At 32.4% G+C, this 16566-nt stretch overlaps 1 protein-coding gene across 1 annotated transcript; it reads left to right on the top strand.

Annotated features, from left to right (window-relative positions):
• The first annotated feature begins 883 nt into the window (after nt 1-883).
• Nucleotides 884-12960, top strand: cmet (CENP-meta). Its single transcript, XM_077437824.1, has 20 exons — nt 884-1281; nt 4536-4770; nt 4848-5007; nt 5087-5161; nt 5243-5454; nt 5578-5703; nt 5781-5916; nt 6005-6177; nt 6255-6415; nt 6497-6556; nt 6634-6746; nt 6831-6977; nt 7051-11016; nt 11105-11150; nt 11236-11422; nt 11513-11699; nt 11776-11911; nt 11991-12172; nt 12245-12370; nt 12456-12960. Exons 1-20 carry the CDS (start codon nt 1137-1139, stop codon nt 12579-12581), a joined length of 6699 nt encoding a protein of 2232 aa, XP_077293950.1. The 5' UTR covers nt 884-1136; the 3' UTR covers nt 12582-12960.
• Nucleotides 12961-16566: the final 3606 nt, after the last annotated feature.

The following is a 16566-nucleotide window of genomic DNA, read 5'->3' on the forward strand; positions in this document are numbered from 1 at the left end:
GAGTAGTAGCTCTCCGAACCCAGCCGAGTTGGTTCCCACTCGCAGGAAGGCAACCAAACTCGGCCATGTCGTATAAGCGAGCCGCCACACTATGATAGTTATCGTTAGTATGATGGACTTTTCAGCTGCCAGATGTTCCGTTATAGAGATTTTAGTGACTTTGTGACGAGTAATTTGTGACCAGTAATCACCGAACCCGATTAAGCATATACTTCGTCGTACATATAATAACAAATGGGTGACCATAAAAAAGTCGACAGTGAAAAAGTCGAAAATGTTCGTTTACCATGCATACATATGAAAAACGGTTAGTATATATATATCAGTGGCGTGCGGTTAAACTCTCTCTCCCCCCGTCGTACATCCTCACTTAATTGCGTGAGCAGGATACAACAGGAACAGGCTTTTCCTCCCGTATCCTGCGCGCGCACATTAAACAAGGCTGTATGACAAAAAGAGAGATAATTTCACCGCATGCCACTCATATATATTATATATACATAGTACCGTTTATCATGCACCTTTTTTTTTTGATGTTTCGACTTAAGATCTTTCGATTTTCGATCTTTGCCTTCCGATATTTGCTTTTTCGACCTTTTCACTTTCAGTGCCGTGAGGTAGACACGGTCAACATACCTTCCCTGCCTTACAAGGTCATATGGAGAACGAAATTAAAAATGCCTGCTCTTCACATTGGTGGAGTAGTTCCGAAACATTGCACCCTGCCCAGGGCCGATTTTCTCCAGAAGGAGCCCGGGTGTGAAAAAAGTGGTACATTACATATACAATGTGTCCTTACAATGCATGTAGTGCATTTGTACAGATATGACGAGGGAAACAGAAGGATGTTCGTTCTCGGAATGAAATTGCTACAGGCAGTGCGTGACGATGAGACGCACGTGCGTGTGGTATATCGTCACGTTGGTAGATTTGTGGGCGCGTGTCGTTTGAACGCGGCGACCGTTGCCGGTTGCAGTCGGTTGCAGTCGCCGTCGACCGGTGACACTGTCAGTCGATGTGGGTGTGTTAGTGGCTCGGTCGCGGCCACGGGCTCAGGTACGAGTACAGGTGCAGCTTCAGGTGTCGGGAGTGTGGAGTGCGGAGTGCGAAGTGCGAAGTGCGAAGTCGCCAGCGCAATGGGTGACGACAGCATCAAGGTCGTGGTGAAGGTGCGGCCCCTGATCAGGCGCGAGGTGGACGACAGATTGCCCAAATTGTGGGGCTCCGACGAACATCATCTGTGGCCTGCCGATTCGCAACGCAGGGATACCTACACTTTCGGTGAAAACAATATTTTCAATACCTTCTTAACAAATGAATAACGCCTTTATTGCCCCTGTGCGTAAGCGATATATTTGCTCGCTCGCTCCCTATATTCGTCAAAACAAACGTAAACAGTGTGTGTGTGTGTCTGTGAATTGTTCAAACATAAAAAAGTGATTGTTATTCACGTATAATTATACCTGTTAGAGTCGTTGGCAGATTGATGATATTCATTGCCGAATTATTATTTTTTTAAAAGGGTGACAGATTTATTCATTTACATATAATGTATGTATATGGTATTGTAATAAAAGTGGAACGCGAGCTGATTTGTTTGGCACGTAGACAACCAACTGATTTCTTTAATAGAAGACGGCCAAAGACTATCGAAAGTAGTTTGTTTTCATTTACGAATGTATTTTATATTACACAATAATATATACATGTATCTTTCTCTTACAGAATCAAACCGCCTGAATAATTTGTTGACAATCACAATTACATAAATATTTATTGTGCAATATGAAAGCAATCATTAAATTTTTTAAAACTATAATAATTTCTTTCATTAAAAAAAAAATAGTATCAAATTCACCAATCCAATCCATTGTCAAAAATCAAAAACTTATAAAAAGAGGACGTATACAGTGAGATATCACTTCTGGTCAACTTAAATTTTTGAACAAATCACTTCACTAACTTATACTAGTTTCAGTTTGATAGGATTAACAGTATTCGAATTATCTTATACACATTTTTCGAAAACCATAAAAACTGATCAGTCATCGATTCCGAGTTCAAATCAGTCAAAATTTTGAAATTGAATTTTCACTTGATCATAAAACTTCTTCTATTGTTACTAAATATGTATGTATGGGGTCTACCTTGTTCTGACAACTTGCAATATCTCAAGAATCGTTTGCCCAACTTTTTCGGTGTATTCTGTCATCGAGTTTATATATATATGTATGTTACAGTTGAAGTGTATCTTCCAGTTGTAATATATTTTGACTATTGGGAATATAATCCATCTAACCTGGTACCAACTAACGTTATAGTTGAAGTCTATTTTCAGTTGTAATATATTTTGACTATTTGGAATATATTCCGTCTAATCCACGTAAGTTGCTTCATATTGCGAATTATATTCCAATTTGTCAAAATCTATTACAACTGAAAATACAGTTCAACTATAAGTTGGTACCAGGTAAGATGGAAAGGTTAGGTTTTCGTGAAAACACCATTCGACTAATAAATTGGGTTGGAAAGTCACATTTTTGTTTTGAACACATTTTTAGAGCTATTGTAATACGGTACTCATTACCTTTATTCGTAATATCTAGCAAATATTAACCCGTTATTGAATTCTAAACATTCGTAAAAACATCAGAGCTGGAAACTCAACTGTTATATTACAACTTGCGCACATTTTTAAAATTGTATTTGCGCTTGTAGAGATATAATTTACTCATTGAATTGTATTTGAATATGAATGACTTAAAACGCCAATTGGAATATATTACAACTGAAAATACACTTCGACTGTAACATATGTATATACAAAACACATACAAAAATGTTTGATGTAGTGAAATATTTATTTTACGAGATAAACATTAACTATTAAAAATATAGTAAGAATTGATTCTTAAATTTTTTTTTATTTTTTTTAATAGTTTAAAAATCTATGAATGTAACTCGTAAATTGAAGATATTACTTACGTGTTGCGTAGGGGTAGGTTCAGGATCCAAATGAAAGGCCAAAGTCGCTTCACAGCACTTATTTAACGATTGAGGTCCACACAAGATCACCGTTCGTACCAGAATCTACCGTTTGTACCTGCTTATAAAGGACAAGTTGCCCAGTACAGTATCCCTGATCCGTTGGCATGTTGACCAGCAGTATGGCTCGGTGGTTGCGTTTATGTGTAACACCGAGAGATTACTGGGTTCGATCACATGCTAATTAATCTTTAACCCTTTGCCTGCGGCAATAAATATAGCGAACAAGCCCTGTACGCGGCACCTTTTTCGCGAATTTGGCAATCGAGTTGTCGACCTTAGATACAGATTTTAATATTTACTCAAGTAACCAGATATATTAATTAACACAAAGTATTATTTTAAAAAATGAAATACATACATAATATATCTCGTAGTTTTGGCTTAATTGTCAAATAATCATACTTGATACAATTGAGACGTATCGTCGCCATTGTTCAACAGACGTGACGTCACATAAACGAGGTTTCAGTATGGTTCCACAAAAAACTAATTTTGACTGGTATATATTTATTTTAAGCAAATTGAATAGATGGCATTCAACTCTCAGTAATATATTCAACCAATTTTGCACCTTAAAACAGTTGAAATAGGCGCATATAAGGCTCAAAATCCCGTGCAAAGTTCAGAAATTAAAAAAAGACAGCCGCGCTACAGACTTGTCGCGCAAAGCTTCCATAGAAGACGGCCGCGGGCAAACGGTTAATACTGCTGGTTAGATTTGGATATTTGTGACCCCAAGTTGATCGTTTCTTATCAGAGTTTGCCAATTTTTTTGATCTTCATTGTTGAAACGGATCCTCAAATTGGCAAAAATCATCCTTCCTGCTGTCACAAGTATCTGAATTTGATTTATTTACAATATATAAAAAAAAATTATATTCAAGTCTAAATCAATAGATGTCTCAATGGATTAATTAATTGTTAATTTCGTGTTCTTCAGCCTGTCGAAATACAGTGATTTATGTAATAAAAATGCTGCAACGTTTGTAATTAATTGTCTAGGAAGGCGCATTGGGGTCTACCTGTCAGGCCTTCCTGGTATATATCTATGTAAAAAATAAAATAAAATAAAATGTCTATTGTCTAGGCATGTATGTAGGTCTACTCGCTTTCGCCCCCGTTCAGTGAGAACTCACTTATTGAATCCCATTAGCCTTATCCGGGGTTTCTATTGTTCACCCACGAATGCACTTAGATAGTGGATACTCTCTGCCATGTTCCCATGCTACACATGTATACAAAAATACATTATTGTATACTATATACAAACTCCTGTTTAAGCGGACGAAAAGTTGAGAAAACGAGTCTTGAGATATTGCAAGTTGGTAGAACAGAGCGCATCGGTATGTATGTATGTATGTACATAGATAAGTTAAAAAAAAACTACTAAGTTACTATATTTCAACTACATATGTAGTATTTGGTCAGAATTAAATGTGAATTTTATATATGTATGACTAATAGTATTTTTTTTTTTGCATTTTCAGACAATGTATTCGATGAGAATAGCACCACTTTAAATTTGTACGATAAGGTCGCCCGGCCGATTGTCGAAGCGACTCTAGATGGCATCAATGGAACGATATTTGCATACGGCCAAACATCCTCTGGTAAAACCTATACAATGATGGGAAACAAAGAGTCGCCTGGAATAATTCCATTAGCGGTCAATAACGTATTCAAATTGATCGAAAGCAAAAGCGACAGAGACTTTTTGATAAGGTTCGTCCTCCAAAATGCAATTTTAATTCACATACATGTAAATAAATATCTATTTTTTGTAATCAACACCTTTGCAGAGTTTCGTTTATTGAAATATATAATGAAAAAATAAAAGACCTACTCGATCTCGGTAACAACGAAGTAAAGATACGCGAGGATTACAACAATCAAATAAGTATCACGTGCAAAGAAATAGTCACCACAACACCGGAAAGAATACTTCAAATCATGCAACAAGTACATATACTACTGAACAAATGATCTTATTATATATTGTTTATAATATTAGTGTATATTAACAATTATTCCATATTAGGGTAATCAAAATAGAAGCGTCGGTGAAACGTCAATGAATGACACGAGCTCTCGATCTCACTCCATATTTCAAATTGTACGCTCTTTCATACATTTTTTTGTTCACGTTTATGTTTTGCACTTTCTTCATGTATTGTTTTCATTGTTTATTTGACAGATAATTGAATCTCGAAGACATGCTTCTCCTGGAGCCGAGTGCGACGATTCGGTAAATGTGTCTCAATTGAATCTCGTCGACTTGGCCGGATCGGAGCGTGCATCGCAAGCCGGTACCACTAAACAACGCTTACGTGAAGGATGTCACATAAATAAGTCTCTCACTGCTCTCGGTGTCGTAATTCGGCAATTATCCTCGGTTGGAGATCAAGGGTGAAAATTTTAAATTATTATTTATACTACATACGCATATGTGCATGATATATTAAAACTTTTACTTAATGTGAATTTTTATTTTTATTTAGAGTATTGATTAGAATATCTCGTGTTTTGCAGTTTTGTCAACTTTCGAGATAGTAAACTGACACGTATTCTTCAATCGTCTTTGGGAGGCAATGCCAAAACTGGTATCATCTGCGCTGTTACTCCGACCAGTTTAGACGAGACACATTCCACTTTGAAGTGCGTTCATTCACATATGAAATTGTGTTAATTGGTGTGTATAATAGTTTTGTATAATTGAATGTTTGTCTGTTTAGATTTGCAACTTGCGCAAAAGAAATCCAAAATAAGCCGATGGTCAACACCGTCGTTAGTGATGCAACACAATTGAAAATTCTCACCAAGCAATTGGAGTCGTTGCAAAAAGAAGTGCAAACTAAGAAAAATTTAGAAGTATGTCGTATAATTTTTATCCATGCTTGTACTATGTATTTGCAAAAATTTGTATTGTTTTTGTATTTCGTTTTTTTTTTATTTATAGGAAGACAATCAGAGGTTACAACATAAAATATCAGAACTACGCGCTCAGATACTGATGGGTATTGGTGAAAGGGAACCGGTACAGCGAAATTTAACTAATCGGCGGTGGACTTATTGTGGTCCAGAGTTGGCAACTATAGCTGAAGATGGTTTTCAACTGCTTGCACTTAAAAAGTTAGCTAATATTCGTTTTTTGTTGTTGTTGTAAATTCAATTAGAATGTCAATATCATTGCCGATTCTTGTTTTTAGGGACATTAATGGGTCATCAACTTTTCAAAGATTTTCTAATATTTCTGAAAAGAATGAAAGTATTATTAGCAATCACGAATCTGTTATTTTTAATACAAGGAGTATGTCTACACCCAAAATACAAAGTAAAGAAATATTTCCGGAGAATTCTATGTGTATAGGTATTACAATATTTAATATTTTTTATATCTATGATATATAGTGCGTACATGAATTATATTATAACGAATAATGCATTACAGATGATTCTATTAGTCAAGATGGCTCTAATGGCATATGTTCTCCAACTCACAAGTGTTTCGGTCGGTGTTTGAATTTCAAATTGCGTACAAATTGCTTTGTAGTGTTAGAAATCTTATTTTATTCTAAAATTTTGTAGAAATCCATAGAACTCCACCTTGTATTTTGAAAGACCGAGTTAAATCGGCTGAGCGGGAATTAAAAAAGTTGGAAGAGATGACTTCTTTAGAACGCCTGCACAATCCTAAAGAGGTATGTCTCTGATTCATTTACATATACATAAGTGATTGAATATCATTCAGAAATGTTTTTATTAATTTTCAAAATATGTTTTAGGTTGAACTTATTAAAAATTCACGAGAGCTCAAAATGAAATTACATGACACCTTAGAAGAATTGCAAAAGTTTAAAAGCAGTGAAACTGAATTAAAGGCGACAATAACTGATCTTATTAATAAGCGTGAACTAGCCGACTCTAATAAGGTATTGGAATTAATTTCTATTTCACTTTTTCTGTCAGTTTGAAAAAATAACAAAAATTTTCCTTTTTTTTTAGTCACAGTTTGAAAGAAAAGTGGAAGAGTTGAAGTGTGAAAATGAAGGTTTAATTTACCAGTTGGAAAGCAGTAAAAAAAATCATAAAAAACGGGAAGAAGAACTTTTGACTTGTTTGGATGAGGCTCGCAGACAACAAAATTTAGATAAAACTCAACAGCATGTTGGTCTCGATGCCAAGACGAGAGTTTCGCACATACCCATTTTAGCCGAGAGTCAAAGAAAGGGGAGTGCCGATGAAATTCACTCGCTTAGTTTTGTTCAACAGCATCCAAGTTTTGTAGAGAAGGAAAATGAATTACGCGAACAAATCAAACTTAATAATAAGTTTAAACAAAATATAGAAGAGTTGGATTTCAAGCTAGAAGTGTGCAACGAAAAGATAGCAGAACTCTCTAAAAAAAATATAAAATATGCCAATTGTTCCGGTGAAGCTGACGATCTTAGGAAAATTATCTCTGAAAAAAGTCAAACTATTCAAGAATTCGTTAGTCAAATTGAAAGTTGCAAATTGGCAGTACAACAAACGCTCGTACGAGATCATTCCAATGAACCTTTGCAAGAATTTGATTCAACATTTGAAAAATTCCCCGAAGTCCAAACGCTAATATTGAAATATGCTCAAGTATGTAAAGAAGTTCAAGAAAATAAATGTTCTTGTGATACAATCAAAGAGAAATTGGTGCATTTAGAAAATGTCAATAATGAAATGCGAACAAAGATGGAAAATCTCGCCAAAACTATTTTCGAGTTGTATCCTCTGTATAAATTGAATGATGAAGATATTTTAGATGTAAAGTTGTCAAACCCGAATATTTCACCCTTTGAATATTTTAAAAATCTATTTGAAAATGCTCAGGATGCACTTAATGTAATACAGAATTTATTCGAAATTGATGAATATGATCTCATTAAGACTGTTCCCAACATGTTTGTAACGCCTAAGAAAAACTGTGATGAACCAATTGTAACCTCGTCTCCTTTAAATGTATCAAAAGCAACTTCAATGGAATCTACTATTTTGGAGAAGCTGGATGATTCCTGCATCCAAGACACTCCAAATCATGATTTGTGTGATTCCATTAAATATTTAGAAAGTCTTGTTAGTGATTTTGAAGATAATTTGATGAAAGTACTCATGGAGAATAATTCAGAGATATCTATCAATCGACAAGTTGACGAATCAATTACAGACTCTTGCTTACCCATTTTCAAAAACCTGTGCATGAAATTCGATAACACTGAATATTTGCATAATTTGTTGTTAAACGAATTGGAAAATCGAAATATTCAAATCAAAGAAAATAGTATTACGTTAGCTGGAGAAAACGAATCGCTTAAAATCGAAATTCAAGAATGTCTCCAAAGTGTTAGAGAACTTTCGATTGAATCCGAAGAATTGTTCAAGAAAGTTGTATGCGGCAGAAACGCTCAGGCGATGAGTCATGCCGAGTTCAGCTTAATGACGTCACATTTCAAGGCTGCAAATCATTATCACAGTAGCCTTCATTCGGCGTGTGACTTGACACTGCCATATTTTCGTGAACAACTTCTTAAACTGCAATCATGTTTACAAAATCAATACATTGACAATAGCGACATGGCTGATCTATTGAATGCATCCTATGACAATCTGTTTTCTAACAGACCAGAGCCGATAGACGAAAGTATCTCCATTATTGTTGATAAAGAATGCGCCGACGTACTTATATCAGACAATAAGCATATCTGTGATGAACTGAATGCACAACTCGAATGTAGGACGAATGAAATTAAGCTTTTATCGACAAGTATAGAAGACCTCAAGGCCAAAATCAAAATGCTCGAAGCCGAAAATAGTACACTCTCTGATCAACTAATGGAATACATTGAAGAAGCTGATTATTTAAGTAACAAGAAAGATGTTATGAGCAGTGATGTCGGTGTCAATACCACAATTATGACAAATACCCGAACGTCTGCCACGTCGCCGATGAAAATTCACAAATCCATAATAATGGAAGGCATTGAAGATAATTTAAAGAATATTTTTAAATCGCTACAGATTGATTTTGAAATGGAAGAGGATTCAAACATCTCATCGAAAATCGCTGCAATAAATGTTACTTTGGAAGAGAGTATTGCTAAAATACAGACAATGCATGAGCAACAACTTGTCAAAAATGATGAAATCGAAAAGCTAAATATTGAATTAAAATCATTAGAAGCTGAAGTTCAGAATCAAAACATAACTGAAATGGAATTAAGTTGTGTATTAAAGAGTGAGGTTCAAAAAAGGGATCAGCTAGAATCTGAAATTGCTAAATTAAGAATTGAATTACAAGAAATTGAATCCAACACAAATATAGAGATCTCTCAATTCAAAGAAGATATGGAAAAGCTGAAAGAGGAAATAGTCAATAAAAATGAAATTTGCAATTTGAAAAATATTGAAATTGAAGATTTGAATGCAAAAATAAACACTTTAAGTGCTGAAATTTTATCTAAAAATAATTGTGAAACAATTTTAGAAGCTGAAGTTGAAGGTTTAAAGAAAATTGTACGTAATTTAGATGAGCTTCAAATAGCGTATGATAACATGATCCGAGATATGCAAAATAAAGACAGTGAAATTGCTCAAATTTCTGGTGAACTTTTGAAGTTGACGGATTTGCAAGAAAGTTTAAAAGTCCAGGAATCAATCAAAGATAAACAAATTCAAGAGTTAAGAATAGAAATTCAGTGTTTGCACGATAAGTTAGAATTAAAATCCAATAATGAAGTTCAGTTGAATACTGAAATCGAAAATAAAGTAATGTCTTTGCAAAGAAATCTGGAATTATGCGAATTGGAAAAGGTTAAAGAAATAGAAGCTCTCACAAATGAGATTACGTCGATGCGTATTGAATCACAATCTAAATTAGCAAATGAACATGAATTGAATAACCTTAAAACTACGATAAGTAATCTTCAAGAGTGCATTGAATTACGCGAATCGGAAATAAAGCAAAAAAATACAGATATTGACCAACTGAAAATTGATCTTCAATCATTGTTAGAAAAATGGGAGTATCAATTCAATGAAAAATCCAAATTGAGTGACGAAATTATTATGAGTCTTCAGAATGAAAAGAAATCACACGAACTGGAAAAAAATAATTTTATATCTGAAATAAGTTCTTTGAAAGAGCAGTCTCAACAAAATATAAAGGAATATTGTAAATTAATTGAAGATTTGAATTTAAAGGTGTCTCAACTTCAAAGTGGCATTGAATCTTATGAATCTCAAAATAGTATAAAGGATACAGAAATTCAAAAACTGAAAATGGAAATTATTGAATTTAAGCAGGAGATTCAATCAAATATCAATATAAAAAATTCTATCAAAGATTATGAAAATGTCATTGCTAAGCAAAATGAAAAACTACATGAAATTCATATGAATGGAGATGGTTTGGTAAAAGAAAATAACCAACTTAAACAACTGTTAAGCAATAAACAAATGGAAACGGAGCAAATGAATAAATATATAATAGAATTTAAACAGAATAAGGATACTGAGGTAGATAAACTGAAGTGTGAGTGTAAAAGTTACATGTCACAGCTTGAATTGAAGAACAACAGTGAAGTACAATTTATAGACGAATTGAGATCGTTGAAAGTTCAAAAGAATTTGCTGGAGAGCAGTATAAAAACCTATCAATCCGAAAACAACGAATTTAGGTCTAAGTTGCAAACTTTTGAAAGCATTTATAAAGAGACAGTATTGAATGCTAAGAATGAAATGGTAGAACTTAAAAAATGCATTGAAGCGTTGAAAGTAGAAAGCATGAATTTGAAAAATGAAGGTGACGCCAAAGATAAGGAAATAAATCAATTACAAACCGAATTGAAAACATTGATTATTAAAGTACAAACATACAATAATTTAGAATTGAAATTCAAAGAAATCAATAATAATCTAAAATCGGAAAATTTGAAATTAGAGGTAATTGAATTGTAGATATATCATTGCATAAATACATTTTTAAAAGTCATCAAATATTTATATATTATATTATTTATTTAATTAACAGGAAAAATTAGCTGAATTTGAAAAGAAAGTTCCGGATAAAAATCTAGGTATGTTGTAGATAACAATATTACATACATCGTATACATTTATACTTCATAGTGCTATTTAAAATAATTGATGATTGATTTTTAGGTTTCGGCGAGATGATGGAATATTTTGTTGATAAAGTTACACATGACATGGCTTTGGAGAAAAATAAACAACTTCAAAAAACTAATGATGATTTGCGAGTAAAAGCTAAAGAATACATAGTAGAGATACGTAGATTACAACATTCTCTTCAAAATAACACTGTGAATAATCTAATGCCAAATGATAGGTAATAAAGGATTGTTTTTATGAAACATGTTTAAATATTTGTATTCAACAGTTATAATAATAACAAATTTGTGTATCTTTCGATTACTAGACCAAGCAATGAGCAAAAAGAGCACGTTCTTTTATTAGAATCGAAATTAAAAGAGAAGGATAGCGAAATACGAGATCTCAAAACTACATACAAAGAGTTGGATGAAGAATATGAAAATTTCTTAAAAGTATTAAAAGACACAGAATCGCAGTGTAGCGATTTATATACCGAAAATAAAATTCTAATGGTATATCAAACGCTTGATAATTACTTTTTGATTTTATTTTCAGTACTATTTTAATTAATTGTTTTTATATTTAAAGGCACGTGTTGCTAATTGTGAAATGGAGCTGGACGAATGCAAAGAAAATAGCCAAAATCAAGAACGCAGAAAGAAACGGCAAAGTTTACATGATATGAATCGTGGATGTTATACCGGAGTTAACGGTTCAATGAATGGTATTAATTTAAGCTCCATTATAGACTTAATGATATTTTCCCAACGTATATATTATTCTCAAATATATTACACTTTCAGGTAAAAATGTATCGTTTGAGAAAGAAAATAGTAATAAACTGGAATTGGAAAAAGAGAATACTATGCTACATAAAAATATCAACGAATTACAAAATCAACTGGTCGTTCTGCAAAAAACAATACCGCAAAATTTTACCCACAATACCTGTCAGAATTGTGCTAAAAGTGAATCGTTAAAATCGGTAAATCTTTTATACAAATAGAATATAAAATATGTCTCCATGTGTTGTTTTAAAACTTGTCTTATTTCAAAGGAATGCAATAGATTGAAAGTTCGTAATTCTGATCTGGAATCGAGACTCGCTGCTCAACCGGCAGTTCTGACTCAAGTTATGAGACCACAATTACAACCGACGTATGGAAGTGGAGGAATTGTAATGGTAATAATATTTTATTTATATGTAACTAAATATTTTTATACTAAAATCATATTTATGATATTATTTTTCGATATTTCTGTTATAGAATCAAAAATTGTGCGAATACATTGCTGAAAATCAACGGCTGCAAGATAACAACAATAAACTGAAGCAATTGTGCCGTATGCGTGATAAGAAAATTAAAGATCTCGAAGAACAAATACGAAAATGATGCCTTAATTTATTTTAATTCTATGCTCACCAATTAAAGTACAAACAGAGTGTTGTTTTAATTTATTATGTGCACTTGGATAGCGCATTAAATCGTTTTGATATTATATTAAACAATACTATTTTGATTATTTCAATTTGATATTTGTTCTATAAAAATGTAATATTTTTAAGACTAATAGTATTATTATGTGCATTGTTCTAAGTCGTTTTAATTATTTAAAAAATTCTATATTGTACTTAATAGTGCACCGTAAAATTCGATTATTTTAATTTGACAATTTTTTTAAATTAATAGTTATGTAATACTTGATTGTTTTTCACTGAATGCTTATTTATATTAAATATTGTACATAAATATAGAGAATTTATATTTTTCCAATAAGACAGTCTTTTATTATTCTTCGTATTAACGTTATGTTCTTTTTACAAGGCTTTTATATGTTTCACTTCGCTCATTGGTCTGACAATATAACCTATATTCTTCCGATCGTTTTGAAACTTTGTCATTTTGCGCGGTTTGGTCATTATAATGTTTACATCATATGACATATCTGAATATATGTAGATATAAGGTTTCTCAAACATTTTTAGGTTTTTATTGAATCGTCAAATTTTCTAGAATTTTTAACTTTTTTGAGAAATTATCAATATTTTAAAGTCAGTGGCCCTGAAGCCATTTTTTTATTCTAAATCGAATAGTCGAATAAAAAATATTTTTCGTGATTACTATGATTACTATTGCGAGACTTTATATTTATTTATAGCTGATGTGTATTTTTAAACCACTGCTTCTCGAACTGTAATTTTTAATAAGCAAACACCTTTCTTTAGGTACAAACGAGTATTTAAGTTCAATATAAATTTCATGGTAATTATTCCAAAACCTTATATTTAATAATAGATATTTATTTATTAAACACTGGTTCTCAAACTTGCATTAATAAATAAAAATTTTCTTTGAGTAATAACAAATATTTTTTAACTAGAATTCAATTTATTTTTAATAGTGATTATTCAAAAACTTATGAATAAAAGCATTTTCGAACCACTGGTTCTATATTTTTTTAAATCACAAATTTATATTTATTTTTAATGAATTCATTTTTTTACCGAATTTTATCGAAATTTTTAATGGATTATAAAGATTGTGGTTGTCTAATATTTTTAAATTTATTTCTTCATTTTTTTAATCTCAATATACATATGTAATAATTGTGTTTTAACATCGGGTATTGTTTTATTTTGCCATTAATTAACATTCATTTTCGGTCTATCGTAGCGAGTTTATTGTTTACGCACGCACTCGTCCGGGTCTGTGAAAACTCCAGCGTATCCTTTGTTCGGGCACTTACCGTCCCGTTAGAATAATCCGGGGTCTCTATTGTTCACTCGCGCATGCACTTTGACAGTGGATACTCTCTCTCATGTCCCCACGTTATAATATTTTTCCAATAAGACAATCTTTTATTATTCGTATTAACCTCATATTCTGAATATCTGAATATGTATACATACTTACAATACGTAGTAAAAACATTCTGTGATCTGTATTAAAATATAGAATTATTAGATTAATTAGAACACTACAAATCTTCCAAAAACAAATATGTATATTTTAATCTGCATTATGTTTACACGTATTTACAGAACTTTAATTTGAAATATGTACTGTTTAAATGATGACAATTTTTATTATAAATTCTTATAAGATCTTAATTTTATAAATTACTAGTAAAATCCGAAAATTTTCAACTATTTTAAAAATATGTATGGCTAAAGTGAGACGTCCCTTCGCTTATGTGGGTATACACGAGCGTTTATATAATTATGGTTAGATGAATAATAATTCAGTATATCACTCGGTATCGAGGAGGCTGTTTCCAGTAAATTGCCACAAGGGTGTACACCTTATAAAAAGCATATTCTTGTACACCCATAACAGCCCGTGTTTCTGTGCACTTTTTTCTCTACTGCGTTATATACGTATTCATCGCAGGGCTCGGCAACTGTCGAAATGTGTGTGCAAACAATGAGCAAAATTTGTGGGCCCCAAAAGTCAATTATTGTAATAAATATAAGGAAAAACTGAAGAACTCGGGTTTATTATTCTAGTGCAATATATCTAGGCTTTTCTGTTAGAGTTATAAATAAGTTTCTGTTAGAGATGTTATAGTACATAATAGTAATAAGAGGATAAATACAAAAGTCATATTCAACATATTGTAGCGTACATATGCTAAAAAGAGCTACCGTTATAATTGGTTTCGAGGATTATCTCCAGAAACCCCTAAATGCACTTAGCGGCTATATCGGCACTCGGTCACATTCCCGTGGAGTTCTTAGAACTGACAACGCCAAAGCGTGAGACTGCACATCCGAGTACGTGACTTAACAATGGGGAAGTAACCGGACGTTGAAGATGCCCTGAGCGACCTGTCTATTATAAGGAGGTACTTAGGCCATATCAAGATATTCTGGACGGAGCACTTGCAGTGCATGTATCTCCTTAATCACCAATAAATGCTGTGAAACGACTTTTACTTGGATCCTCCACCCACCCCTACGCAACAATATTATGAAAATTTGTGGATATAAAATAGATCATATGAAATGATAGTAAAACTTAAAATGAAATAGTACATACCTATGCATAATATTTACCTATATACATTTTTTTTATTTTTATATTCACATATATGTACATACATATAACCCCCCCCCCCCCGCCCCGACGCTATCGGCCTGATAATTTTTAAAGTTTTTTCATACAAATCAGACGAGTTACGTCCGATTGTGAAAAGTCATATCGAAAAATTACGTTGCCATAAATTTTAATTTTGCTACAATATATATTAGCCGTTATATTTGAAAGTGGCATAAGTCCACTTTTCTTCATTTTGAGAAATATTTCGCAAAACATAATATTTAAAAATACTGGTGTCCTGCAATACGTTTATTCTGTTTTTCTGAGATTCTGCACATATCGAATTTAAAGAACTGATAACAATTTGTGAATTTCAAACAGAAATATTTTTATTATTGAAAATGAAAATTGGATTTCCAAGACTTATAATAATAATACCACCAAATATAACGGTTCATATAATATAGTTGGTAAACTTTGGCATGAGTTGTATTTTTGATCGGGAAAAGGTTGTTGTTCCCTGCTCCATGTTATGGTCCACAATATTTTATATACGTCATAGCAGCTCCCCGTGGCGCATTGAATTGATGCGCGGAACACATACGGCTTGAAGAATGGTCTCCAACTAATGCCGAAATTCCCCCAATACACCCCTGGCCACCTCACAGCCACCCATCCCACCCCCAAACAACGCTAACATATTTATAAATCCAATTTATTTATTATCAGAGTGCGACTAGCTTTCGTTTCAATTAAGGAAAAGCGAAAAGAAAAACATCATCACACACTATATAATAGTTAATATAATATCATATCAAAATGTTACGTGGAATTAGGTAGATTAGCGTTAGAAATGACAAGTGATAGAAAAACAATGACCAAGGTGACAAATTTCGAAAAGTAAAAAAATACAACGATATAATAAATAATGATGCAATCGATGAAGATGAGATGATGCAAAGACAATACGGGAAACGTATTGAATGAATGATATGCATATAATTGTAAGACAATTATATAGAGCAACATGTGATTATGATTGTTGGTCGAAAGTGGACAAAAATAACAATGAGAAGGTTACAAATTAAATAAAGTAAAAATTTAACTACACACATGGAAACTAATCTACAATACAAATGTAAACATTAAAAAATAAAATTTATTCATATATGAGAAAATTGGTACGCAGGTGAATTTTTTTACTATAGGTGTTTATTGAATCGTATTTCATACAATATTTTAAAGAACTTATTTTATTCGATCTGTATTAATATTTAATATAGTTTTATATTAATACAGATATTTAATATTTCAAGCATATAAAAAGTTTGCTGATGTA

The sequence above is a fragment of the Arctopsyche grandis genome, chromosome 9 (assembly GCF_051622035.1).
Source record: "Arctopsyche grandis isolate Sample6627 chromosome 9, ASM5162203v2, whole genome shotgun sequence".
In the NCBI taxonomy this organism is placed as follows: Eukaryota; Metazoa; Arthropoda; class Insecta; order Trichoptera; family Hydropsychidae; genus Arctopsyche; species Arctopsyche grandis.